Genomic DNA, 24,989 nt, shown 5'->3' with positions numbered 1-24,989 from the left:
GCCCACTCAGATTGTGCCAGAAAGCAAGAGAGAGGAACTGGGGTGAGCAAGCATTGTGGCTTTATCTGTTTCCTGTTTCAGCGAGGCTTGCAAAGAGAAACAGTGCCAAGAAGGGAAATGCTAAGGGGACGCAGAGCCATGGATTGAGAGCTTGCACTTGATTCAGCTGCTGTCTTGCCCCATCTGAGACCAGAGCCAAGATCTGCCCGGGAGCTGGAAGGCTTTTCCGAGCTGCTTGGGTTGGAGCCTGGGACCCAAGGTAACGGAAGAGGAGGATGTTTTTGTGTTCAGGTTGGGGTCTTCCGACTCTGGGGTGGAACAGAAGACCCTCCATCATTGGAGCTTCCCTGGGCTGAAGGGGGAGACACAGGAGCGGATGGTGTAGCTTAAGAGCGTTGGGTAACTAAGAAAGCACCCCACGCTGGTTTCCAGAGCCACTGGCCACAGTGTACAGCTTCTATCGCTCCTCCCTCCATCCATGAGACTGAATTAGGAGTGAGTCAATGACAGGATTCAGGCTACCTAGTGACAGGGGTGTAAATTAAATGAACTTTTGCAGTTCTCTTCAAAGCAGGGAGTCCCCCAAACAAGCAGCTGCCTTTCCAGCAGCTTAGGTGTAGGCCCATCTGTCCTGGCTCACACCGAGAGCTCTGGGCTGGGACGCCATTCACCACACACACAGCCAGGAAGTGGAACAGAGTCTCAGAAGGCCAGCACCCAGACATCTCCCTCTGGCAGTGAGGAGGGCTGTCCCCAGCCAGTCTCACGTCTCCCCGGAGCTCCACTGGGCCCTGTCATGCTGCCAAGGGGCACCCCACTGATGCCAGAAAGCCGGGGAAGTAGCCCAGTGACCTATCTTTGAACCTCACAGGGACCAGTTCCTTTTTCTTCTACAGCCCGTCACTGTCAGGGAGCTGACCCACATGGCCTCTTGGTACAAGCCATCAAAACAGTCCAGCTGTCCCGGGAGCTGGGCATGATTCTGCTCAGCTGTCCGCATAAGTGCTACCAGGCCTGAGGGCCTGTGGGTCGGAGAATGCTCCCTTCTCTAAGGGGCCATTTCTAGCGCACCTCCCGCTTGGGTGACAAGCCCCAGCACCTGCCCCTCAGGAAGTGGAGGGGGCAGCATGTTTCAGCAGATTAGTGCAGACAGCCTGGTGGTGTCCAGAGAGGCCTTCCCTCAGACTCCGCTCCTTTCCACGGCCCTGTCCTCTTCACAACAATAAGGGGGAGGATTCTCCATACCCAGGGATCCACCTCCTCTACTTAGCCTGTGGTTACCTGGAGCCAAACAGGGTGGGGACCTCGCACCCCACATGTAATGGTGGAGCGCAGGCTGGACACAGTTCTTCACCCCCATCGCTTTGCCTTTCTGCCAGGCCTAACTGAGAAGGTGGCTGTGTCCCGACCACAGAGAAGTCCTTTCTTCTTCTGGTCCAAACCCAGAGGCCAGATGAACCAGAGTAGCAAATAGGAGGATGTCCCGGGACTGGCATCCCCTCCGTGGGACTTCAAGAGAAAAGGGGACTGGAGGGTGCGGCATTCTTGGTCCTGGGAGCACTAGGTCAGCCTGGGGACTTTGTCTTACAGCATTGTGTCTGCAGTATCCAAGATCAGCAGGACAGGGGGTAATAATGATCATAGCTGATCTTTATCTACACTAATAAAATCATAAGATGGAAATTGGCCATACCTTCGAGAAGCCCACAGCCAATCAGGAGTGAGTATATACAAATTAACCCAACAAAGATGGCAGGTTAATTTGCATATGTGGGGCCAAGTGGCCAGGGGCGCTCCTGGCCTCTGGGCAGCTTGGGAAAGCAGAAAGGTGGCTCCGGGGCCAGAGCAAAAAGGTGGCTCCAGCTGGATCGAAGGTGGTGCCAGCAACCAGGGGAAGGAAGGCTCATTCTTGCACAAATCTTCGTGCATCAGGCCTCTAGTTATTATTATAAAAAGCTGACATTTGTTGTGTGCTATGTGTCAGATGCTTGACATGCATTCTTTTTTTTTCCTTTTTTTAAAATATATTTTTATTGATTTTAGAGAGGAAGGGAGAGGGAGAGATAGAAACATCAATGATGAGAGTCATTGACCAGCTGCCTCATGCACACTCCCTACTGGGGATCAAGCTGATAACCAGGACATGTGCCCTGACCAAGAATTGAACAATGACCTCCTGGTTCATAGGTCGACGCTCAACCGCTGTGCCACACTGGCTGGGCTGATTGCTGGTTTTGATGGCACAGCCTATGTCTGGGCTAAGAAAAGCAGACTTGACACCATACTTAGTTCTGACAGGGAGGTGATTCCAGAAAAATGAAACTCTCAACTCTGAGAATTATTGAGTTGGAAGTTCTGATATGGGTTTTGCCAGCACTGGGCCTGTGGCAGGTGCTTGGCCAATACTGATCTGAGTTGATCTGCACCTGAGAGTCAGAGCCCAGGTCCGGGCCGGGAGGGGGTTGCCAATGGACCATGATTAGAGGAATTAGGGTGGGGTTTCTATCCTGGACTATGCCCAGGACCAAGCTCACAAGCTGGTTGCTAAGGGCTAAGAAGAAAGCAGCGGATGCTGATCTCAGGACTGGCCACACCTTGGAGAGGTCTGAGTGTCCCTCCAGGCCTTGAGTAGAGTCACTCGCCTACTCTAATAACAACCTGGGCCAAGACAGCAGTAAAGATGCTGGCTTGTCCTTTAGATTTGGGAACAGGGAGCCATTCAACTGGTTCTCTAGGATTCCCCAAAGAATGAACACATCCCTGCCATCCAAAAGGTGACAAACTCATGATGATTTTTATCAATCATTTTTCAAGGTCCCCTGACTTAGAGGCAGGGTGAGATGTTTGGTCAATGAAGAAGTGGCAACCAGAAAGACTTTCCACTTTGCAGAGGGGGAGACAAAGGCCGGAGAAAAGCAGAAGTTAGCACAGACTGGACCCTGAGAGTCCTGACTCTCAGTTTGACATCATCACCTCCTCTGTTTTCAACCCACATGTATATGCTATTTCCGCCCCCTTGTCCAGGGAGGTAGTCATTTTTCTGCCCATCTCCTGACCCCTCCCCTTCTCCTCCCTCTTGGCATTTGGCAGATCCCGACAGCTATTCCAGGAACTGGAGGCCAAGCACAACAGGTGCTCAGGAGCTCCTCATGATCAGCCCAGACCCCAGGCCTCCCGCTGCCTTGGCCCGGTGGGCCGAGAGCTACGAGGCCAAGTATGAGCGCCGGCAGGAGACCCGTGAAAGCCGCCGCTGCCGCCCCAACATGACCACTTGCCGCCAGGTGGGGAAGGCGCTGAGGACCCAGCACGCAGAGCAGTTCCAGAGAGCCCGACAGCAGCAGTTCTTCAGGAGAAGGAACCTGGAGGTGGAGGAGAAAGACAACACACAGAGTGCCCCGGACAGGGAGCAGAGTCCCTCCAGGAGGACAGGCCAGGAGGCTGAACTCAAGAAGCTCTTGGCTTGGACCAACAGGATCCCTCCCCCCAGACAGCAGGTGGGCATGCCTAGGGACACGCTGCTCTGTTGGGGGATGGGGGGACTCCAGGTCACTAAAAAGTAATTTAAATTAAGTCCCATCTTCCTCAGTCATATAGTAAAGGTTCCCTTAGCCACTTACTCACAGTGATTTTTGTTGTTTTGTTTTTTGCTTGTCTATTTAGCTATTTTTGTTTTGCACTTGCCTTATAGGGGAGAAAAAATGATTTTAAAAACAATTCCACAGCTAATTCTTAGTATCAGTTCAAATGTAGGCAATCTACACATCTTCTACATCCTTCATCCATCATTCAACACGTATTTATTGAATGCCTATTGTATGCCAGGTACCCAGGCCAATCTTCTGATGATCCTCTCAAAACACACACACACACACTCACGTCTATTCTTCTGTGAACTATTGCACCCACCCACCTTCTCTCTTCCTCTTGGGCCATTCCAACTCAACTAAATTCACTCAGCTAAAGCCTCATCTGGTCCAGGAAGCCTTCCCGAGCTTCTCCAACTCTGCTCTCTGTGGTTCTCATGAGGCTATTAATCCTCTAAGATTAAATAACGACCCAAGAGCCCATTCGTCTGGCCTGGAAGGAAGCTATGTTGGCAAAAGAAACAGGGTGTGTCAAAATATGACCTCAGCCAGCAAACTATCTGTGTCTTCCCATCCATGCTGAGCATGTTGACAGCAGGGGTGGGTCTACTGTATTCCCTGGAAACGCCTGGCCTTGTGCCCTACCCAGAGTAGGTGCTCTGTCGGGGCTTCTTAACTAGTGGACCTGTTGTCCACAGTAGGAGGTGCTGTTCAGAAAAATGATCCTCGAGCCCAACTGTAAGATAAAACCAACTGTGTACGTTCTTTCTTTTTTTTTTTAATATATTTTTATTGGTTTCAGAGAGGAAGGGAGAGGGAGAGAGAGATAGAAACATCAATGATGAGAGAGAATCATTGATTGGCTGCCTCCTGCATGCCCCATATTGGGGATCAAGCCCACAACCCAGGCATGTGTCCTGACAGGGAATCAAACCATGACCTCCTGGTTCCTAGGTTGACGCTCAACCACTAAGCCACACCGGCCGGGCAGCAACTGTGTTCTTTCTAAGGCAAGAAGGTTTCTGAATGCTTTTGTTGAAAAAATATTTAAGGAGAAAAAGATTGGGCCCTGGCCAGTGTGGCTCAGTTGGTTGAGCGTCATCCCATGCACCAAAAGGTTGCTGGTTTGATTTCTGGTCAGAGCACAAACCAGGTTTGTGGGTTCGATCCCCAGTCAGAGTGTATACGGGAGGCAACCAATTGATGATTCTCTTTCACATTGATGTTTCCATCTCTTTCTCTTTCTCCCTTCTCTCTCTCTAAAATCAAATAAAAAGTTAAAAAGGCCGGGAAACACAATTAACTAAAGAATTCCAACTGAGCCTATCAGTTATCCAAAGTTTTTTTAAGCTGCTTTGGCTCAGTGAATAGAGCATCAGCCTGTTGACTGAAGGGGCCTGTGGACTGAAGGATCCTGGGTTCAATTTCAGTCAAGGGCACATGCCCGGGTTGCTGGCTCAGTCCCCAGTGGGGGGCATTCAGGAGGCAGCCAATCAATGATTCTCTCTCATTACTGATGTTTGTATCTCTCTTTCCCTCTCCCTTTTTCTCTGAAATAAATAAAAATATATTTAAAGTCTTATTGAGATTGAGTTGGTCTGCATGATTAAATACCACAGGCATTTCTTAGCTTCTGAGTGTTATGTTACAAGCAAAGCATAGAATTTTTGAAAATGTCAAAAAAGAAAATATAAATAAAAAGAGCTGACTAAATTGTGACAACTACTACTACACCCGTCCCTACAACTCCCTAGTTTACCTTCTCTTCACACACACACCTCAGCAATATTCCAGCTATTGCTAAGAGGACAGAAGCCATCCCTAGAATACAGACGGGAGCTTAGAGTTCATCTACTCCAAATTCATGACACAGATAGGAGACCGAGACCTGGAAAAGGTGGGCTCTGATCCCAGACCCCCTCACTCCCCACTCAGACCCGTTCTCTTTCCATATCACCATGCTGGCTGTGTAAGCGACTGAGACCAAACAAGGTAGATGGGGATTCTAGAGAGTCGAGCTGGAGACAAGCCCAGGCCCTGCTTCTTGGCTTGAGCAGGTCCATTCCTGCCAGCTGAAACAGGGAGGGCAAGAGCAAATAACCATGTAGCCTTGAAGGCCTGGAAGGGTTTCTTTGGTCCTCTGGACCTGAAACTTGATCATCAGTCCCTCTTTCTGCAATCAGCTGGAGAATCCTGTCCTAATGGCTCTAGGCGTCCAGCATCTCCCATTTGCTTTCCAGGTGCCAGGGACCAGCTCTGAGGTCTTTCCAACCCAACAACATCCTCTCTCAAGCGTCTGGGGGGATCTGGCCAATCATCTCCCCTCCCAGGCCCGGGGCCTTCCACCACAGGACTTTCCCATCAAGAAGCCACCCAAACACCATCGTGGTAAGAGCAGAACCTCCCTCGCTCACTGGGGCCTGCAGAGAATCCTGCCATGTCGGTCCCAGCTCACTGGCAGCAGAGTCCCTACCCCTCCCCTACCTCCCCCACTTCTCCCCCCCTGATTCTGAATCACCTGCTCCTCCATCTCTCAGGCACTCAGACAAAGGCAAAAGAAGCACAGCCAACAATTAAGAATGATGCCAGTCAGCAAACCAAGTAAGTACCTTTCGTGTTCCTGACCCCAACTCCTTCACATCCCATCCAGTCCTCTCTTCAACATTTTTACGTGAATACCCTCACCCAGTATGTAGGGAACACAATGAATGTCCATTTCCACCTGCTTTAAAAAAAAAAAAAAAAGGCCCGGCTGGTGTGGCTCAGTGGTTGAGCATCAACCTATGAACAAGAGGTCATGGTTCGATTCCTGGTTCCTGGTCAGGGCACATGCTCAGGTTGTGGGCTTGCTCCCCAGTAGGGGGCATGCAGGAGGCAGCCGATTAATGATTCTCTCATCATTGATGTTTCTATCTATCTCTCTCTCTCCTTCCTCTCTGAAACCAATAATTTTTTTTTTTTTAAAGAGGAAGATCTTTCCACCCTATAGGCTTTTCAGAAGAGAATAAAGATGGAATCAGCCCACCACCTCCTAACCTGTTAGTTTCTTTGCTCCATTGTCATTTTTGTTATTATTTCTTCTCTTCCCAGTTGTGGAGTTGCGGTTCTAGATAAGGTAAGAAAATCCTTACCTTGGAGGGGTTGAATCAGATGGTATACAAGCTGCTCCAAACTCTGATATTCTGGGATTCCATGATAAACTCAGCTGGGATGGAGGGGTGCCTTCTCCCTGGATGAGCATAGACATGAGGGGCTGGAGGGACTCTGTCTGAACCAAGGAAGAAAGTTTACTCTGTACGAGTCAACTCCGGCTCTGGTTCCATGTCCCAGGACTTCAGGAGAACTAGAGTCTTCTTGACTACCCTTTCCTTTCTCTCTAGGAAATCATCCAGCTTTCCGAGTACCTCAAAGTAAGTAACGTGAACTCTCCCCTCAACTCCTCCATCTGTGTACTCTCTCCTGCGCCAGGTTAATCTTACCCTCTTGCATTCTGCTCCCAGGAGGCCCTACAAAGAGAGCTGGTTCTAAAACAGAAAATGGTGATTCTCCAAGACCTACTGTCCACCCTGATCAGAGCCTCTGACAGTTCTTGGAAGGTAAGGGAAATGAAACCTCTGTCTGAACAAAGCTGATCGGCTTCTAAGTTTGCCCATCTCATTCTTCTTTCCATGCCATCCCTACAAGAGTAGGGGGTTTGTGTGTTTTTTTCTCACTACTGAAGCGGCAGGAGGTAGAGAATGATGCTAAGACCTAGAAGTCAAACAGCAAATATATGGTCACAGTAAATATATGGGACGGCTCAAAATCCAGGGCCACGAGGGCTATGCTGCTACACACCCAGGGAGCAAAAGGGGCAAGAATCCCCAATTTTTAATTTGTTGGAAGAAGGGAGATCCCAATACAGTGAATATCACTAGCTGTGGTAAATGTCACTTATTTTTTGTATGGCACTCATACCAATATGAACTCCCAGCCGGCATGCACCTACTGCTCAGCCCAGACGGGAATACGAGAGTGGGAAAGAACCTTAGAGGTCATCCAGTCTGTCTCATTTTGCCCACGAGGAAACTGAGTGTCAGAGAAGTCAAGTGACTCACCCAAAGTCACACTGCTGGTTAGAGGCAGGACTGAAACTAAAATTTAGACCTCCTGATTTCAGCCCATTCATTCAACAAATATTCATAGGTCATGTTCTCTGTACCGAGCACTGGAAATAGTGAGATTAATTACACAGGGTTCCTGCTTTCAGAGAGCTTCTGGTTTTGTCAGGGAGTCAGATGCCTAAACAATGCAGAAATATGAGAAATAAATGTTTCAGCCCTAACCAGTTTGGTTCAGTGGATAGAGCGTCAGCCTGTGGACCAAAGGGTCCCAGGTTCGATTCAAGTCAAGGGCACATGCCCAGGTTGTGGGTTCCATCCCGGGTAGGGGGCATGCAGGAGGCAGCCAATCAATAACTCTCATCATTGATGTTTCTATCTCTCCCTCTCTCTTCCTCTCTGAAATAAATAAAAATATCTTTTTTAAGAAACGTTTTCAGGATATAGTAATACATAAGAAGGAAATATATAGGAATGAATAACCCTAAAGTAGATGAGAACCAAGGAAATATATATAGTTATATAAATATTTTCCAGGCAAATGTGGAAGAAGGAATTATATTTCAGACAGGGGATATGGCACAGGCCAAGACCAAGAGGCATAATATAGTCTAGTGCAATGAGTCGCCAACTTTTTAATCTCAGGACCCCATTAGACCCCATTGTAAAAAAAAATACAATGAAACCCCCCAAATTTTATATTTGCCATGTTAAAATTTACCATATTAGAAATTAAAACAGGAATCCTAAAATATATATTAATTTTAAAATAACAATAGTAAATCCATTACATGTTAACCTAAACTTTATATTTTTAGGAAAAATAAGTATATTTTTAAAAAATAGTAAAAGGAGTACCACTGCTTTAAACTTTTGCAAATCTTTTTTTAATGTCTGGCTGAACAGAAGTCAGCTACATTCTCAGATTGTCTTCTGCATTCAATCTGTTGCAAAACATTGTTTTGGTCAAAGCATATGAGGAAAATCTGACCTCAAACCGATCTGTAGCTGGGAAAGGGAAGATCTCACTTGAAAAGGTCTCAGGGATTCCCTGGGCTCCTCAGATCCCACATCGAAACCCCTAGACTAGTGTGTTTAGGGAGCTACAAGCAGTTTGACGCCATCAGAGCGTAAAGCACCAGGTGCAAAGAAAAGAACCCACACCCTCGAGGGCCTCTGTGACCATCTAGCCCACCGCGCAGATGGCTTATGCTTAGACAGAAAGAGGAAATGGAGGGCGTGGAACCAAAATGAGATGGTTGCAGTGATGTAAGAAAGATTTCCTAAGCTCAGCCCTCCCTCCTCGCATCCCTCATTGTGCCTGGGTTTAGGTATCTATGTTCCTGATTAAGGAAGACCTTTCCATCCATAGACTAGGAGCCTGGGGCAGACAGCTGTGCAGGCCAGAAGGTTTCCAGGGCTGAACTACATTGAGATGTTTCTCTCTTTTACTCAAGAGACAGCTGATAAGTTCCCACTATGTGCTGGGCCCTGTGCTACCGGGAAAAGTGAGAAGCGGGGTCTTTGCGGCTGAGGGGCCCACACTCAGCAGGGACGGGAGAGACATGTCATAAACAACTAGCACAATGTGACAAAGCTGTAACAGCGGTGTCTACAAGGTGGCCCAACAAGGAGAAGAGAGCCATTATTTGGCCTGAGGTGAAATAGGGCAGGTTCTAGAGGACAGGGACCATTGAGCTGGGTCCTGGAGGATGAGTGGGAGTTTACCAGGACAAAAGTGGGAATGATGATGATGAGGCAGAAAAAGCGGAAGGGCCAAGAAACCAGAACGGTTCCAGGCCTAGGAATGACAAAGCATTGGGTGTAGCAGAGTGTGGCTGAAATGAAGAGATCATGTCAGAGTGGTTACAAAGATAAGACCAGAAATGACCTCAGACAAGTCTCTTGAATTATGACCGTTAGACTTTTTCTGTTGAACATAGTATCTCAAACTTAAATAGTGTATGGACTCCACGTTAGAGGGAAAATACAGATATCTCAGATCCATGAGATTGCGTGTTATCTCCAGTTTGGGAGACACTGCTGTAGACAATAAGCAGGATAGCAAAGGAACTAGGCTTTATTCAGGTTTAAAGTCCTACAGTGTCACCCTGGCCGGTTTTGCTCAATGGTTAGAGTGTCAGCCCACAGACCAAAGGGTCGTGGGTTTGATTCCCAGTCAAGGGCACATACCTTGGTTGCAGGCTCCATCCCAGGCCCCAGTCAGGGCACCAGCAGGAGGCAACCAATCGATGTGTCTCAAATTGTTTCTCTCTCTTTCTCTCTCCTCCCCTCTGCCCTCCCTTCCACTTGCTCTGAAAAAAAAAAAAATAAAGAAAAGAAAAAGTATCCTCGGGTGAGGATTTAAAAAAAAAAAGTCCTACAGTGTCTGGTCCATCCTTAGAAGGAGCTCAATCAATAGCTCCGGAACTGAATTGAAAGTGAGTGATGAGATCTGTTTTAAAAGGTTCTCTGACAACAGTGGGGACCCTGGCTCGGGGTAGGTGTGCGGGTAGTGAGCACTTAGAATATCCCAGGTAGAACACAATCAGAGCTGGAATGACAGCAAGCTCGGTGGGAATGGGGAGGAGGTGTTAAGAGACATTTTCGAGGTGGTATGGGGGCAGTTTCACACCACACACTCCAGCAGGTGAGCAGAAGTTCCCCTGGCTGTGGTTTCTCTCTCTGTCTTCCTGCCCCTCCCACTGTTCACCCTCCCCTTCTCCCTCCTCCCCATCAACCCCCTCGCTTCCTGTTTTTAAGGAAAATAGTCTCAGACTTTTCAATAAAGACTTTTCAGTTACTTTTCCCCCAAAACAAGGCAATTCAACCTTCTACCCCTCCCATGGAAGCCTCAACTTCAATGACAGGATAGCCCCAGTCAGGTGTATTTGGGAAAAATAATGGATGTGGCCGGAACAGGACATTCAGCCCAGTTCAGGCCTTTATGTTTCCTATTTGGTTTCTATGATTTGAATCTCCAACTTCAAATGCAGAGATGCTCACAGCAAACTCTGTTAGAAACCCCCAAGGATCAGCTCCCTCCACGGCCTCCAACCTCCAAGCTGACGCTGGGCCTTTTGGATGCATAGGTCCTAGGGCACCACCAGAGTCCTAAACTGGGTACAACCTGCAGAGCAAAAGCAGGAAAGCAACTTCTCAGAATTGGGCAATAAAAAAACAGGAGTGGGGCACAAGTGGGCTTTTAAGTTCCGCAAAGTAGAAATGAGATCTTGAGATGACAGCGCGGCCGGGGATTGGCTGCAAACCCTAAGCCACCTCTGGGAGAGCAGAGTGGAGCTGGGGGCTGGCGCCTCTGCTTCTGCGGTGAGGAGCTGGGGGCTGGCACTTCTGCGGTGAGGTGCTAGCGTGCCTGGAGCGCAGAGGCAAGGGACAGCCAACTAGACGCAGGAGCTGAAGCCCTAGACCAGCACCAGGTGTGTATGGCCTCCACCTTGCTCCCTTCTCCAAGTGGGGGTACTGGACTCCCTGAGCCCTGGGCTCCAGGGGTGTGACTGCCCAAAAGAGTCCACAACAGGCCTGTAACAAGTGCTTCTCCCCACATCCTGTACCACGGGGCTTCATGTGGGGCGAGCTGGGGCTCAGACCAGGAAACTACATTGCCCCGTTTGCAACAACTTGGCTTGCAACTGTCCTGCCTGCCGTGGGGAGTCTGTGCGGAGCTGTAGGCAAGAGAGTTTTGTTTTGTTTTAACCCAAGACTTGAGTGGCCCTTGATCCCCCGTGAAGGGGGTTATGCTGAATTGTGTCACATTGCAAGATGAACGGAAACGTAATCTGGGGTGCGGCTAAAATACAAAAACAGTTGGAAGAGGTAAAATATTGAATTGAAACCAGAGTAAGGGAGGAGAGAGGAGCTACCGAAAAAGGGTAGGACACTGGGGGAAATGTAAGAATATTGCCTTGGGTTGGTCTGTTTTCTTCCCAACGTCTAGCAAGATAAACCTTAAACTCGGTGGGTTTGATTGCAATCTGCGGAGTAAGAGTTCAGGCAGAGGAGAACGCTCGGTCGGTCGGAAGATCTGAAGCAGGAGATGCGGGTGTGGAGGGAGTGGATTTCAGGACCTGTGCACTGACAATGCACAGGCCACTCTGGGGAATGCAGCTCTGTAACCAGCTATTCTGGAGCCCAGAACAGTGGAGGTCTTTGTCCATCTCTGTTATCTGTCCCAAAGCCCTGCGGTTATTGTACTCACGAAATCCCTACTCTCAGCTCTCACACGAGACTTTAGGGAAAACATCAGTAGCAGGAGACACTGAAAAATTATTTTTGGCCAAGCCTTTTGCTTTTGCAAGGCCCAGCTGAGTAATACAGGAAGCAGAAAGGGTGGGGGCGCCCCCTGGCTCCCCTGGTTAGAAGAATCAGCCTAACCGGAGCTGTGAGATACCACTTCCTGCCTACCCCAGGTGCCCTGAAACTCCCTGAAAGGGGGGGGGGGGGCCGCCTCAAAACAGAGTCCCCTCTTCAGCCCCAGGCTATTGTGGACTGGAAACCGTTAGGGGCATTGGAAATGCGTCCGTCTGAGAGGAGCCGGGTGCCTCAGGCCTCACAAGTATCCCTCCCACAGGGCCTGGCTGGCAAAAGCATCAGTTACTCCTAAGGAGACCCATCCTTTCCTTTGAAAAACTAGCTCTCCATGGCACCCTCCCCTCTCCCCCATTCCCTCCTTAAGTCAAGTTCAGGGCTGGAAGACCAAAACCCCTACCTGGGGAAAAGGGACGAGTCTGCAGGTGGCAGCAAGGAAGTTGTTAGCTCCTCAGCTCAAATGCTGAAAAGTGGAGGAACAGATAAGGGCCCCTTCGGCCTGCTTTTCTCTACCCTCGCCCTTGAGATCAGCATCCCTCTTGCAATGTCCACAATGCCCTTAGGCAGATCCAACTGATGAGTAAATAGAATGTAGCTTTCTGGAAAGCCCTTCTACCACCTACCCCTACACACACACACACACACACACACACACACACACACACACACCCTGCATTAACATCTCTCCTCCATTTCTTGCTTTCTTTCTTGCCACATAAACTTTATTGGGACAAAAACACAGTATGTGTATATTGTTAGTAAAATCACTTTTCAAAAGTAAAACCTTCCTCTCCCATGAACATCCCCCATAGGACCTTCTCCAAAAACATAACCACTATTAGTTTCTTATAATTCCTTCTAAGCATAAGGGCTGAGGGGGATATACATAAATAATCTATACAGATGTGTTATGTATATGTCTATATATTCATACACATATTTAATAAAATATATATATTGTTCATAATTTTCTGTACCTCACACTTACATGTAATAATGTAGTTTGAAGATGTTTACATACCAGCACCTACAGATCTACTTCATTTTCTTAAAGTATCTGGGACATCTTTGCATAACTAGTAAAGCATCATTCATGCATCCAGTTCTCTCTAAGGGACACTTTAATGGATCTTTCTTGTTGACTCTCATTTCTTGCTTTCTTAAAGAATTTCTCATTTTGAGTAGTGAGGCGGCGGGGGCGGGAGGGGGGGCAGTGAGGGGAGTGTATATGTTTGCTAAGGCTGCTATAACAAAGTACCAAAGACTGACTGAACGGGTTATCCAACAGAAATTTATTTTCTCACAATTCTGGAGGCTGGAAGTCTGAGGTGAAGGTGCTGACAGGGTTGGGTTTTTCTAAGGTGTCTCTCCTTGGTCTGCAGATGGCTGTCTTCTCCCTGTGTCCTCACATGGTCTTCCCTCTGTGTATCCTGATGTCCTAGCCTCCTCCTCTTGTGAGGACACCAGTCACACTGGAATAGGGCCAACCCTGATGACCTCCTTTTAACTTAACTACCTCTTTAAAGACCCTATCTCCAAATACAGTCACATTCTGAGGTATAAGTGGTTAGGATGTCAACATAGGAATTGGGGGAGAAGGCACAATTCGGCACATAACAAGGGGTAAAAGAGAGAATGTGTACTCCCCCTAGGAGGGCAGTCCCCTGTACTTTCCAAGTAAAGGTCCATGTACAAGACTGAGAGCAGGTGAGGAGTACAGAAGTGCCCAGACAGACAGGGAGAGGTAATGAGGGCAGGAAAGGACAGGTTCCCTCAAGGGGACCCTCCTAGGATCCCTGAGCCATTTGATAGAGAACCTCAAAGTAAGAGAGAGGACTTTGGGGGTCAGTCTGATTCTTCCTTCTCCTATTCCAGAAAAAGAGGAATAGATCCTCTTCTACCAAAATATCCTTTGTCATCTTTCCTCCTCCCTACTTCTTGAAAGAGTTCAGTTTGCCAAACATTGAGCATAGACCATGTTCTAGACAGTAGGCTGGGAATACAGAACAAAACATTTTGTACACTATATTTTGACCCAAACTCTTTTATTCATCCCATTTCTTCCAGGGACAGCTTAATGAAGACAAATTGAAGGGCAAACTGAGATCCTTAGAAAACCAGCTGTACACCTGTACCCAGGTAAGCATTCTGGAGAACACTTCTAGCCCAGGAATCTAGAATTAAAGGAGAATGCTTGAATCTCAATCTTACGCTCTAGAAATGCCACCTAATAGGGATTAATGTGCACACTCCTACTCACCCAGTTCTGGCTTTGCTATTTTCACTTTGATCCCCAATATACCATGTGTCCACATTCTTTCTCCATCCTCCTCTCCCTTTTTCCCAGTGCCCTTCACTTTGTACCCTGGGGAGGAATCTCAGCACCAAGCACTTTGGCAGCTCCAGGGCAACCTTGAGAATACCCGGAGCTATAGGGAGGAGCCCTTGGTAAAGATTCACACCACCCAACTAGGCCTACACAGATCCCCGTTTTTGAACAGTTGAGTTGAATCTTATAATGAAATTTTGCAAAATTCTTTTCATTCCATGGGCAACTTTCATCTTGTAGCAACCTGCAGAGAATGTTGTAAGGCTGTACTCTTGGCTTCCCTGTGACACTGTTATCCAGCTTCAGTAATCTCTTGATTGGCCTGATCTTGGATTACAAGAGATAGAAAGAAACCAGCTTTCACACTTTAGAAGTGATATGTTTCTGATAAGTGGGGACGTGTCAAATAAGAGAATGAGTTGGAGCAGGAAGACTGCTCCTATCTGGAGTTAGGGAGATAAGGTGGACCTGGCCACACAGTTGGAGTCTTGCAGAAGAGTTTATAGAAGAGTCTATAGATTTGCTGATCCACAACTTTAAATTTTCAGTATGACCTCTTTTGTCAGACTCTAAATTAGAAACTGGATGTGCAAGCAGCTCAGCTTGGGTGGAGAAGGCATAGAATGAAAGCCCGGGCCTATTAAGTAGGAACCATGCTGAGGAATTTGGACCTGGTCCTTAGGACACTGGGAATCCACTGAGAGATTGAAGCAGGTTGTGACAGAATCAGATTTACATTTTAGAAAGAACCTTGTAGCTGCAGCACTGAAAGAGTTTGCATTAACTCGTATATTATTAGAGTCTGAACTAAGGGATTGGTAGTAGGATAGAGATGAGACAAGTGTGAGCTGTAAAGGAGCTTAACTTGACAAGGTTGATGACCAACTGAATACTGGGAGAAAGCAAGAGAGAAATCAAGGTGACTCCCAGGTTTAGAGCTTGGGAGACTGGATGGGTGATCATGCTGGTCACTGAGATACGGGAAGCCGAGAGAAAGGAGCAGATTTAGAAAGATTTGCCAACGGCCCTGTTTATTATCTCTGCTCGCCTTGCACATCACCTGAGGGACTTTCCCTGCCCGGCTCTCCCCAGGAAGAAAAGCTCCACTAGATTACTGGTATCTCTGCCCTGTAGGCAAATTCTTTTCATTTCTGTATCCCAGCTCAGGATTGGCACACAGAAGTTCAATGTGTATTTGTTGAATTGCATCAAATTTACAGAAATATTCCCCTTGGGGAATGAAAAAGGTACTGATGGAGATGGAAGACCAGAAAAACAGCTATGAGCAGAAAGCCAAAGAGTCCCTGCAGAAAGTGCTGGAGGAGAAAATGAGCGCAGAGCAGCAGCTGCAGAGCACGCAGGTGCGGGGTGCTGCATAGTTACGGCAACTGGGGACCCAGGGCGGCTCTGGGAGTCAGCTGCACAACTCCAGGGAACCCAAGGTACCACCCTCTCCCTTGCTCCCTCAGCGGTCCCTGGCTCAGGCTGAGCAGAAATGTGAAGAGTGGAGGAGCCAATACGAGGCTCTGAAGGAAGACTGGAGGGCCCTGGGGACCCAGCACAGAGAGTTGGAGAGCCAGCTCCACGTGCTTCAGTCCAAACTGCAGGTACCAGGCCCTGGAGGTGGGGAGGTGGGAGAGGAGGTGGGGTTTAGGGGAAAGAGGGTTGGTAACAGCAGTGATGAGAGAAGCTGCTCCTGGATTGGGGGCCCCAAAGGCAGTTGAGAGCATCTGGCTTTCAGTTCCTCACTCACTGCCCGCTTTGTACCAGACTCACTGTTTTGACTCTGAAATCTAATTTTGAGTTTAGTAAGGACGTTTGCACTGCCCATGCAGACAAACTAACTGTTCACTGGAATGACATCATCCAAATGCAAAGGGCTGAAATATTCATCAGCCTACTGTCAGATCCCAACCCATCCTCTGCACCCATCCCAGGACAGCATCCGGTTCAGAAATGCCCACAACTGGCACAGAACAAATGCCATTAGTTTCCTTATAGGCTGGGTAGTAACACATCCTGCCACATTCCTGGCATTCTCAAGGGTACTATCATTTCTGATCTGCGTTACCTTGAAGAAGTTAACCAACCTCAAGCCTCAGTTTCTTCATCTCGAAAATAAGTAGCTATATCATAGGGTTGCTGTGAGGGGTAAGTGATGTGATCCAGGCAAAGCACTTAACACCATTCCTGGTACATATAAGCCCTCATTAATATTAGCTATTATTTTCCATAGATTTTTCTTACTTGGTTTGGAATTGTGAGGACCCAAATCAAAAGGTTTATCTAATTTTCCTGCAACGGGGATCTGAATACAGTTCACTTGATAAGAGGGTGTCTTATCAAATGAGTGAATCTACTGACCATATCTCAAATCACCTACAAGGCGACTCTTACAAATCTTTTTCTTTTTAACCTTAATTCTTTGTGAAAATGACACTACCAAAAAAAATTGATAATGCTAGGATGAAATGTAAAGATAAAGTGAAGACATCTAGAAAAATGATGATTTGGTATTCCTGAATTTGGACATTTACCCAAATGAGTCCCTTATGAATATATATTTTTTAAAAATCTAATGCATTATTTGTAATAAAAGGAATAGAGCAGAGCAAAGGCAAGATTTTTTTAAGTCCCTATTTTTCTATTTCCCTAGTATTCCTATCTCTAAAATTCTACAATTTCCTGTAATTTTCCTCTTCCACGGGATCTGCCCCCACCCTCCACCCTAGCACTGACCGGCTTCTGCATCGGCCCCTCTTCCTCCCTGCAGGGAGCAGACAGTAGAGACTTACAGATGAACCAGGCTCTGCGACTTCTGGAGAATGAGCACCAGGAACTGCAGGCCAAGATTGAATGCCTACAGGGAGACAGAGACCTGTGCAGCTCGGACACACAGCACCTCCAAGGTACCCTTCTCCTCGGGGGGCCTCTGGCCGAGTGAGACCAGCGAAAGAAGCTGGATGGAGAAAGGGGCTTCGTTCAGTCTTTCATTGGTTTGTTTGGTTGGCTTTAAGATTCCATTGTACCTTAAGGGAAAGGCAGGGCTGCTTGAATCATCCATGACTGAAAACTGATTTTGTGGCACTAGCGCATCTCGGAGTATCAGCTCTTTTCCTGCCCATCCCTCTGGGCCAGACCACAGCTGCTCCACATCAGTCACATGTGTCCAGGCCACATTCCTGATTTGAAAGGGAAAGGTCAGTTGAAAGGTTTCTGAGCAGTCAGCTGAGAGGACCAAACCGTGGGCAAATACAACACTTCATTCACCCCATTTGTTAATGCAAATGACATCCAAGGGGCTTTGGTTCTGGTTTGCCTCTTCAGAAGTGGGACAAGTAGAAGGAAGGGCAACTTGCACTTGACACATATCAGAGGCCACGGACAAGGCAGTGCCTATTATGAATTTCCATCCTCGGGTGTCGAGTGCATTAATCTTGGGTTCTTCTATTTTGGTCTGTATTATTTCCTTTTCAGATCAACTAAAGAGGTCAGAGGAGGAGAAACTCGCCCTGGTGACCAAAGTACAGCAGTTGCAGAGTAAGTTCCCTTTCCAGATTCGAAAAGTAGCACAGGTGGCCTTTCGGTCGGTGTTCCTGGGGGCTCCTGCCCCATGGAAGGCATCCAGAGGAGGGGTTGGGGTCCAGTCTGTGGCAGCTCCCCTACCTCTAACATTCCTGTTCCGTGAAGTGAGGTCATTTACATAGCTCTTCACACGTTATAGATTAGCCTGTCCCTTTTTTTCTTTTCTACTTTTTTCCTTCCATGCCAATGACAACCACCTGCATTTCCCCCAGAACTACAGGTTTTTTAAAGTGTTACGTTTTCTAAGGTAGTTCTTACTTTGTATCTTCTCTTTACGTACATGAATATGTCACATAGACCTTTGTCACTAGAATGGTTCAGAAAATAAGCTCACTCTACACATGCCACTTCAACACTACATATTGGGGCCAAAGAGGAGAAGGGACTTTTCATAAGAAAAGCAGACATTTTCTGAGAAGCTGGAGAACCTGATTCCATTAATAGCTCTGCCGGTGGCCCACCACCTTAACGTCTGACACCCGACACGGAAGTGTCTTGCACACAGCAAGGAATATTAAAAGAGCAAGGCAGGCACAGGGGAGAGGGAGATAAAACGGAAGCTGTGCTCCTCCAGAGCAGGCGCTGAGTGGGCAGGAAGTCACTTGAAAATCATTTATGTATTCAATACATATGGCATGAGCCCCTACCAAGTGCCAGCCACTCTGGCTATACACACTGTGGATACAGTAATGAACATAAGTGATACGGCTCCTTCCCTCATGAAGCTGACATTCTAAGTAAGCTCTGGAGGAAAGTATGGAGTTTCTATGAACAAACATGTGTCAGGTAGTGAGAGCTGCTATGGAGAAAAATACAGCAGGCTAAAGGAAAACGTTGCTATTTCATACAGGGTCATCTGGGAAAGCCTTTCTTCTAAGGTAACGATTAAGCAGAGACTTAAAGGTAAAGACGTAGTCGGAAGAGATAGAAGATGGTGCATTCATAACAGTGCCACAGACTGGGTGACTCAAGAACAGAAATTTAGTTTCTCACAGTTCTAGAGGCTAGAGTCCAAGAGCAAGGTGTCCGCAAGGTTGGTTCCTGCTGAGGGTTTTGAGGGAAGGATCTGTTCCAGGCTACTTCCCTTTGGCTTGTAGCTGCTGTCTTCTCCATGTGTCTCTTCACATGCCTTCCATCGATGCATGTCTGTGTCCAAATGTCCCTTTTTATTAGGATGCCAGTCATATTCGATTAGGGCCACCCTAATATCCTATTTTAACTTGATTACCTCTGTAAAAATACCTACCTCCAAAAAGATCACATGCTGAGATACTATAAGTTAGGACTTCAACACGGTTTAACCAATTTAACCAATAATAGATGGAAATATCTTTAATAATTAAGGTTCTGAGCAAAGTTCTGAAAAGCCACGCTTTGCAGTAAACATACCAACACAGACAAGTTTCTTGTGTCTCCCAACAGGTCTGCTTCAGAGTCAATCCTTACAGCTTCAAGAGCAGGAGAAACTCTTAATAAAGAAAGGTCAGCAAATTTACTTCCACAAATTCTAAGACCTTGCTCTTTCCATGCCTGCCTAGAGGCCGGGGGATGGACTACATGGCCTCTTGGAGTCCCATCCAGTTCTGGCATCTGTTAGGTCAGGGATCTGGGAAAGCTTTTTAAGGACTGATCTCTGGCTCTGAGAACACTTTAACTAGTTAGCCTCCTACCCTGAGAGGTATGTAAACTGTGAAAAAGAATTTCCACTTCCCCTGAAAACATGTCTGTGTTGAACATTTCAATAAATTGATTTTGAACTCAGGATTGCATGTCAATTTTTACACTTGACTTTCCAAATCGCATCCTACTTCCCCTCTAAACCATGTTGCATGCAAACGTTACCTCAACTCTCAGCCCTCAAGAGTCTGCTGCCTTAGCTTCCTGAGAATCCATCATGTATATGGAGGGGCAAAAACTCCTCCCTTACCACTACACCAGGCCTTTTGTATTCTCACTACAATCACTGGGTAAATGTAAGGCAGAAATTATTACACCCACATAATATGGATAAGAAAATGAAGGTCTTGTGGTCACACAAATTAAAGACACAGCTAAGACAACAATGCAGAATTTAACCACTAGTCCAATGGGCTCTTCACAACACTAAGACTGCCAGGTGGCTGAAAAGCCATCTTTAACCACATGAAGATGAATTCTAGGATATGACTGCCTTCTCATGACTGAAATGAGGACAGAAGGGAAGGGGGGTTATATTGAAGCATCCAGCAAGCCTACCAGCATAACTAGAAAGGATGTGACCCCTAACCAAAGAAATTGGATTAAGAAGTATACTCTAAAAGTATCTGGCATTAGACAGGACTAGGGATATGAAAAAAAGTAAGATGCCAACCTTGCCCTCAGTGAGGCTCAAATTCCAGCTCTCTGTCCAGTCTAAGCAGGGTCCCAATGGGAGTTCTTTAAAAGTCAGAGAATTCCATTCCATGAAGCCTAACCAAAGACAGGCCCTCTCTTTCTCCCTCCCCACCCTTCCCCTCACTCCCAGGGGTCCTCTCATTGACAGGGCCCTTCCTCAGAGGTGTGGGCCTCACCATCACTGAGAATCTGGCTGCTTTTTTAGATCAGGCTTTGTCTGTGCGGAGTCCAAAGCCCTCCCATAACGAAGTGGAGCCTGAGGGTACAGGGAAGGAGAAAGACTGGGATTTCAGAGACCAGCTGCAAAAGAAGACTTTGCAGCTCCAGGCCAAGGAAAAGGAGGTGAGACGGTGACCTCAGGTAGTAGTGGGGGGCTCAGCCTACAGAGATAGGGAAAACTGCTGGAGGCATCCAGACAGCAGGGATTTCAACACCAGACATTGTGATTGGATGCCTCCAGGTATTCATTTGACCGGAAAAACTGTCTTGCTTTAGGGTTAGTTTGTCATCGTTTTCCTTCCTTATACAATCCTTATTCATTTTATCAGCTACCTTTTAGTAAGTCAACCTAAACTCCAACACGCTTAATGAACATTAACTCCTCAAACTTTGCGCTACACTGAGTAGGTTAAAACTTTATAGTCTTTTAAGTAACAAAACTCTTCCTATCTACAAATTCGCAGACACATATCCTAGGCTACTGACCAAGAGCCTTGTACTGTGATTACCTCCAGGTCTTCTGTGCTATAAGAATTTCATTTTTTTGATGTCCCCATTTACAAAGCACTCGCACACTGTCACATGAAAGCACATACTTATATAACACCTATAAGTAACTAATATATAACATGCATTATAATCACTCATGTAAATGAACCCATTCCGGACAAACTAGGTCACATAGCAAAAGGCAAACTGAAATCACTGAGACAGCCTGGGAAGGAAGGAAGGTGGTACAAATTCCAAATGAATGAATGGGTAACTTACACGGGGCCCTCTCCTTTACCTGGCAATGACCTTGGTGGTATTCTCCCCCACAGTGCAGAGAACTGCATTCAGAGTTAGACAACCTCAGTGATGAGTATCTCTCCTGCCTACGTAAGCTGCAGCACTGTCGAGAAGACCTGAACCAGAGCCAGCAGCTGCCTCCCGGAGTAAGAGCATGATCCTCCCATACAGCCCTAGATGATGGTGGGACTATTCCTCCTTTAGCCAAATCTTCTGACCAGCCTGTCCCATTCAGCTTGGTTTATACCGACAGTATAGCAACCAGGGAAAGAAACACTGGCTTATGCACCCCAGCTTAATGTTCATGGAACTCTTTTGTTGTTGTTGTTAATCCTCACCCGAGGATATGTTCCCATTGATTTTAGAGTGGGAGGGTGGAAAGAGAAGCAGCAATGTGAGAGGCACATTGATTGGTTGCCTCCTGTACACAGCCCAATAGGCCGGAGGAGAACGAACCTGCAACCCAGGTACATGCCCTTGACCAGGAATCGAACCCGCAACCCTTCTGTGCACAGGGCAACACTCTTAACTACTGAGCACACCAGCCAGGGCTTTTCTTTTTTTTTTTTTTTCTTTTTTCATGGAACAACTCTTAAGCCTGAAGGAACTTACTATTAGCTAAAATATGAAATGGTGTTTTTTGGCCTATTGAGTGTAGTGGCAAGAACAGAATGAGGAGAGAAAATGTAACAAGGAGTATGAACAGAGAACAATACAATTTTGCTGAGTTCTTTTCCACCTTTGATTGGACTTGTCAGTATTTTAAGTATCTGGCCACAGCTGGCTGTGGTTTCCTGGGCCAATGATCCTGGCTTATGGGCCAGTGACTACCAGCAAAGTGGTTTTATCCCAAGGGAGGTAACAAAGTGATAGAGAAAACCTTCCCCTCTTCCACCAACCCAAGAGTTCCCACTGGGCCAGAATGGGAAGGAAAATGGTTTTTGCCTATATCTTCTCCAACTCATGGCTTCTCTTTTCTCCCCCTCCACCCTCAGAGGCAGTGTGGCCGATGGCTATCGATGCTGATCCTGATGATTGCTATAGCACTAGCAGTGTTCCTGGCCAACAAGGACAGCCTGGTGATCTGAATAACTTGTGACAGCTGCCTTGGGTGAAAATCAGAAGCAAAAAAACTCAATAAAAAAACTGAATAAAAAACTCAGAAGGTTTGGATACTTTTAAGTGTGGGTTTTCCCAACCCAACTGACATTTCTAACTTTATTATTTTTTTCCACCTACTGTAAAACAAATAAACTTCGCCTGACAATCTCTGTTCCCCAGAATTGTTTATTCGTGACTGACCTATCACATCACAAATATAAGACACTTGAGCATCTTGGTCTACTTTCCATAGTCCAATTCATTGGAGGTATAGAAACATGCAATAAAGCCCAGGCCTGCTATTTTCTAGTGAACACTACCCACAGAGTATATTTACAACATTACCATACCATACATATGGTATGCAAGGGTACACTACTTGTCCTCCACCTCTCTTCTTCTCCACAATCTTTTTTTTAAATATATTTTATTATTTTTTTACAGAGAGGGAGAGGGATAGAGAGTTAGAAACATCGATGAGAGAGAAACATCGATCAGCTGCCTCCTGCACACCCCCTACTGGGGATGTGCCCGCAACCAAGGTACATGCCCTTGACCGGAATCGAACCTGGGACCCTTCAGTCTGCAGGCCGACGCTCTGTCCACTGAGCCAAACCAGTCAGGGCCACAATCTTTGTTAAAATAGCTATTTTCCCCCTTATAACCTTCTCCATCTACCCCCTCATTCCCCTTCTCCACAATCTCTTTCCTTCTATCTTCTATCTAGTGAAAAAGGAATAGACATCTCAGTTAAGTCAAGAAGGCTCCTTAGTATAGAAATGGCAAGTATGTACTACCAATGCTGCTGCTGCCACCACCACCTGTTCCTGTGCCCGTCACAGACGTGGCCAGTTGACTAGAGCATTCTTCCCTAGTGTTCTCAAGATGCTCAGAATTGACACTGGAGATGATGCCTACTTGTAATCCCTGACTTAGAGCTGAATATTTACTGAGTACTTTCTACATGGGAGTTAGTCAGAGGGCCACAACTGGCAGGGTGACGATCTCAGAGGAGATGCTGAGGTCAGAAAAGTCATTCTGAGCCCCACATCGAGTCCTAAGGTCCTTCTCCCAAGTGTTTAGAATGTCTCTCAGGGCTGGAAACAAGCTCTCTGGGACACTAAAGGAATAGAGCAAGACTGGGGGTTGACCAGGAAGCCACGAGATCCGAGCAGTGAACACCCGTAGTGGGGTCAAGGCTAAGCAGTTGTCATCTCCCTGGTTCAGGTGAAAGGTATAGGGAACAGGATAGCCCAGGAGAATCCCAAACACAGTACAGAGATTCCAATCTGAGGAGCAGAGTCTGCTGCAGGAGACGGCCAGGGAGAGGTCCCTCTGCAACCCCTGCAAATGGGTGATGATCTCGGCTATGAGGGACTTCAAGTCCTGAAGCTGGTCCAGGGAGCAGACAGAAGGGTGAGATTGGGAGCTGGAAACATCCACAAACGCTATAGTACCAAGCAGCACCTGCTCCAGGTGCTGACATACATGTTCAGGTATGACGATCAGGCTGTTACCTCCAATATCAAGGATGTGAAGTCCCTTGGTCAGGAAGCCCAGGCCCTGCAGTTCCCCCAGATAGCTCTGGAGCTCCGATGTCCCTGCACCGTTGCAATCATAGAGTAGAGCTGGCTTCAGTCCCCGGGCCACAGCCAGGACCTCTCCCGCTAGGTGAAGGCAGACAGCTCGGGCTGGGCCCCGTCTCTTTCCCATGCTCAGGGTCCGCTGAGCAGCTGCCACCAGCAGCTGAGGACTTGGTGTTGACATGGGATCTGGAAGCAACGTCAGGCATGGCCTCTTTAACTAGAGACAGTTCCCTGCCCTGGGCCACATCTCTGAGCTACAGACACTTGAAGGACCTAAAAACAAAGCAGGACCAGGGGATTATTAAGCTGCCAACAGCCCTCTCCTGTCTTATAGCATCTTCCAAAGGTCATTTTGTCCCTCCTTATGCTTTGGAATGCTAACCCAGGCCAGGCAAGATGGGGTGATTTCTACGGTTGACTCCATCTCCCTGAGCCCCAAATTCATGTGTCTTTCTGGATTTAGGGATAGATTTGTATTCTTTCTGGCTTCTATTCTAAATTGTAGTTTTTGTAAATTACTTTCTCTGATTCAAACTGTGAGAAGTTTGGGGCAACGAAGAGGCAAGAAGACAGTCTCTTGCCAAATTCAGAGCATTTCACCTAAAACTGCCCTCAGAGACAAGAGTTCTAGGTTCCAAATGTACTCTTTCCACTGCCAACGTCACCTTCTCTTCCCGCCAGAATAGTTCTGAGAATAGAAATCTGATTAAACTGATTTACACTAGAATGTGGACTGATTACCATCTCACCCTGTGAAAGTAAATAAATGAAATGTGTAAGAACTGCAGGAGGGTGGTGTTTTAATTTCCGCCATCCCTCCTGGTGGACATCCACGGACCCTCTGCGGAAGGCCTCCCTCCAATCCCCACACCCTTTTCTGAGCAAATTATCGTGCTTTGTATCACACACATACGTTCTTCTTCCACTTCCGCTGCAGGTTCGCGGGCTCAGGAACTTCTTTTTCCAGTCCCTTCGCACTGCCACACCAGCCACGAAC

At 47.1% G+C, this 24,989-nt stretch overlaps 2 protein-coding genes across 8 annotated transcripts; one reads left to right on the top strand and one right to left on the bottom strand.

The window, feature by feature from the left end:
* Positions 1–37: 37 nt before the first annotated feature.
* TRAF3IP3 (TRAF3 interacting protein 3) lies at positions 38–22,574 on the top strand. Of its 6 annotated transcripts, XM_028152269.2 has the most exons (16): positions 38–259; positions 3,091–3,494; positions 5,825–5,972; positions 6,122–6,185; positions 6,675–6,699; positions 6,965–6,994; positions 7,085–7,180; positions 14,078–14,149; positions 15,560–15,700; positions 15,809–15,946; positions 17,113–17,248; positions 17,817–17,879; positions 19,347–19,406; positions 20,503–20,639; positions 21,338–21,451; positions 22,301–22,574. In XM_028152269.2, the coding sequence occupies exons 2-16, from the start codon at positions 3,150–3,152 to the stop codon at positions 22,391–22,393; spliced, it is 1,662 nt and encodes a 553-aa protein (XP_028008070.2). In that variant the 5' UTR covers positions 38–259; positions 3,091–3,149; the 3' UTR covers positions 22,394–22,574. The 6 variants fall into 6 exon arrangements, with proteins under 6 accessions (XP_028008070.2, XP_054568029.1, XP_054568027.1 ...); XM_054712054.1 differs by lacking the exon at positions 15,560–15,700; XM_054712052.1 differs by lacking the exon at positions 19,347–19,406.
* On the bottom strand, positions 22,266–24,989 carry C22H1orf74 (chromosome 22 C1orf74 homolog). 2 transcript variants are annotated; one of them, XM_054712056.1, is made up of 2 exons: positions 24,902–24,989; positions 22,266–24,265 (listed from the first exon to the last, which is right to left on the bottom strand). In XM_054712056.1, exon 2 carries the CDS (start codon positions 24,171–24,173, stop codon positions 23,382–23,384), a length of 792 nt encoding a protein of 263 aa, XP_054568031.1. In that variant the 5' UTR covers positions 24,174–24,265; positions 24,902–24,989; the 3' UTR covers positions 22,266–23,381. The 2 variants fall into 2 exon arrangements, with proteins under 2 accessions (XP_054568031.1, XP_008144230.2); XM_008146008.3 differs by having other exon boundaries at positions 24,906–24,989.

This window comes from Eptesicus fuscus, chromosome 22 (assembly GCF_027574615.1).
Source record: "Eptesicus fuscus isolate TK198812 chromosome 22, DD_ASM_mEF_20220401, whole genome shotgun sequence".
In the NCBI taxonomy this organism is placed as follows: domain Eukaryota; kingdom Metazoa; phylum Chordata; class Mammalia; order Chiroptera; family Vespertilionidae; genus Eptesicus; species Eptesicus fuscus.
The sequence above is the reverse complement of the archived record's forward strand: the minus strand, read 5'-3'. Positions and strand labels throughout refer to the sequence as shown.

Bases quoted from the DNA above. Each gene is read 5' to 3' on its own strand.
- TRAF3IP3 (XM_028152269.2), top strand. From the start codon at position 3,150: ATGATCAGCCCAGACCCCAGGCCTCCCGCTGCCTTGGCCCGGTGGGCC. The intron at 17,880-19,346 runs GTAAGTTCCCTT...GTCTCCCAACAG, and splicing joins CAAAGTACAGCAGTTGCAGA to GTCTGCTTCAGAGTCAATCC. The intron at 20,640-21,337 runs GTGAGACGGTGA...TCTCCCCCACAG, and splicing joins TCCAGGCCAAGGAAAAGGAG to TGCAGAGAACTGCATTCAGA.
- C22H1orf74 (XM_054712056.1), bottom strand. From the start codon at position 24,173: ATGTCAACACCAAGTCCTCAGCTGCTGGTGGCAGCTGCTCAGCGGACC.